Below are 2,500 nucleotides of genomic sequence, written 5' to 3' on the forward strand. Positions count from 1 at the left end.
GAAACTGCAGCCTGTGCTATAATTATCAGTAGTCCCTGGTGATTAGTGCCCTGTATATTTTGAGGGGAGCATGTTAAGTGTTTATCTCCTGTGTCTGGGTCTTGGAGCTTGAGTAAGAATATTATGATTGGTCTGTGTATGAGGGGTGTAGTGGATCAGCAGCGAGTGTTGATGCCTGGTCAGTGGTTGGCCTGGGTTTGATTCCAAAGTCCCTGTCTATTTGGATAAAAGTGACTTTATAACAGTTTTTTATAACAGAAGCAGGGAGGATGAGGATCATTTGCAAATGTCACAGTTCAGCATGTGGAGAGAAATATTCATGTATCAACTAAGCTGAAGGGAATGCCTGAGTGTAACAAAAGAGTGTCACCCATTAATTATGTGTGTTTGTGTGTGTGTGTCCTTCAGAGCTCGTCTGTGGGTCGTGAGAAACGAGGATCTGACCAGCAGGTGTGTGTGCTGAGGCAGAAACGAGGCAGAAGGCCAAGAGAAGGAGCAGCCATGGAAAGACACACTAACACCACCAACGAGTCAGAGGGGCAGAGTGACACAGGTACACACACAGCCACACACACACACACACACACACACACACACCTGTACACATCCACATATGCATAAAATATGCAAGTATACACTCTGCTGCTAATATTAAGAGTGTTTGAATGTGTGTGTGTGTGTTTACAGACAGCTGGCAGGGCGGAGTCGCTAATAAAGGCCGCAGCAGGAGGAAGAGTCCTGCTTCATCATCATCATCCTCACGACCACAGCTATCTAGACCCGGGCGCCCACGGCGCATCAGGCAGGAAGTGATGTCACCTTCCGACAGCCAATCATCCGGGCAGGGTAAGTTAGTTTACCAGAGCAAACTCAGTCTGGCTTGCATTCACCAGACAGTTTCCACTCTCTAGTCACTGTAAGTCTCTCTTACCGCTGCCTCAAAGGGAACACACACACACACACACACACACACACACACACACACACACACACACACACACACACACACACGCGCGCGCGCAGACAGGCACTAAGACTCTCTCCCACTCGTTTCACAGAGGATGAAGAGGTGGACAGCTATGACAGTGATGATGGACAGGACCTCAGAGCTCCGCCTTTGAGTGAAGCTCCGTCAGCCTTAACGGTGACAGGTGCCACGCCCTCCTCGGTGGTGAAGCTGGAGGCCAATCAGAAGGCCCGGAAGAAGAGAGAGAGACAGGAGCTCTATGGTAAGAGCCTCTGTTAGGATTCCATGAAGCAGAGCTAAAGCTGCATTTCACAGGATTATCCAACATATTCTTCAGCAGATATGAAACGGCTATGGTAGGATGATGCGTAACCAATGCTTGAGCAATGCTGACTTTACCTAATGAAGGCAGATCTGTTGCATGGCAATTCATATAGAAAGAGTATGTTTTATCGTTTGTCATTTGTTATTCATAAAGCATAATAAAGCATGTGCTGACTGTGGCTTTCTACGCATAATCGCTATCTACAGATAATGCACTAGATCAAAATTGCATAGAACATTGATGTTCCAGTTATTACAGGGAGACTCTCTGTGCTGTGATAATATGTTACTTCTTCAACATTTTAGTCGAGTTGTAATAATGTTATTATTACATATTATTATTATTAGTTATTATTATTAGTAGAATGGTCCAACATGGCTTTGGTGGTGATTTCACTGCTTGGTGTGCCCCTCAGGGTGTGTGGGCGTATTTGCCGCAGACGAGGAGGTGAAGGTGAGGAGGAGTGCCCCCTGTGGGAAACGAGCGGTCACTGCAGTCAAGAGGAGAGTGGGGAGGCCACGGCGCGAACCCACCGACTTCCTGACCTCCTCCAGCAGCAGCGAGAGGCTCAAGAGGGCCACACGGAGGAGCACTGTACTCAGGGTGAGACACACACACACACACACACACACACACACACACACACACACACACACACATATACACACATATAACACACACATGCAAACACACAGCACACATACACCCCCCCACACACACACACGCACACGCACACACACTCACACACACAGCACACAACACACATACACACACACCCACATACACAGTGGCATTGTGGGTAAAGTTGTGGGTAAAGGGTTCAAGTGTTTGACAAGAGCTCTTGGGTTACTTATTGTTTGCTCACACACAGTCGTGAAAAGAGGAGTGAAACTATATGGTATAAGGCTTGAGCTGGAATCTGTTTAATCAAGGGCATTATATAGTTCCAGTAAAAAAGGCAGCTTTCTCTGTCTGTCTGTCTTCTCCTGTCTGAACTATTCTGTCTGTCTCTTACTTGTCTCATTATCTACTACATGTATTACTACAGAGGAGTAGCTGGTCTGCACTCTGTGACGTGTCTCTGAGGAGCCAAAGAAGCAGAGAGAGACAGGTCAGTACCTGAGCTCCAACAAACATGCACATCATCAAGTCTGGCCAAGTAAACGCATGGACAAGCATATGACCATGAGCAAATATTTAACATACAG

The 2,500-nt window shown here is 46.8% G+C and overlaps 1 protein-coding gene across 1 annotated transcript in view; it reads left to right on the forward strand.

The window, feature by feature from the left end:
• LOC121705624 (BAH and coiled-coil domain-containing protein 1) overlaps positions 1-2,500 on the forward strand; it is a 37,611-nt gene that overhangs the window by 26,600 nt on the left and 8,511 nt on the right. Inside the window, 5 exon segments of the mRNA XM_042086696.1 lie at positions 409-553; positions 688-846; positions 1,059-1,229; positions 1,708-1,895; positions 2,341-2,403. Of these exon segments, the coding sequence (XP_041942630.1) occupies positions 409-553; positions 688-846; positions 1,059-1,229; positions 1,708-1,895; positions 2,341-2,403 (726 nt within the window).

Source organism: Alosa sapidissima, chromosome 3, assembly GCF_018492685.1.
Source record: "Alosa sapidissima isolate fAloSap1 chromosome 3, fAloSap1.pri, whole genome shotgun sequence".
Classification (NCBI taxonomy): Eukaryota; Metazoa; Chordata; class Actinopteri; order Clupeiformes; family Clupeidae; genus Alosa; species Alosa sapidissima.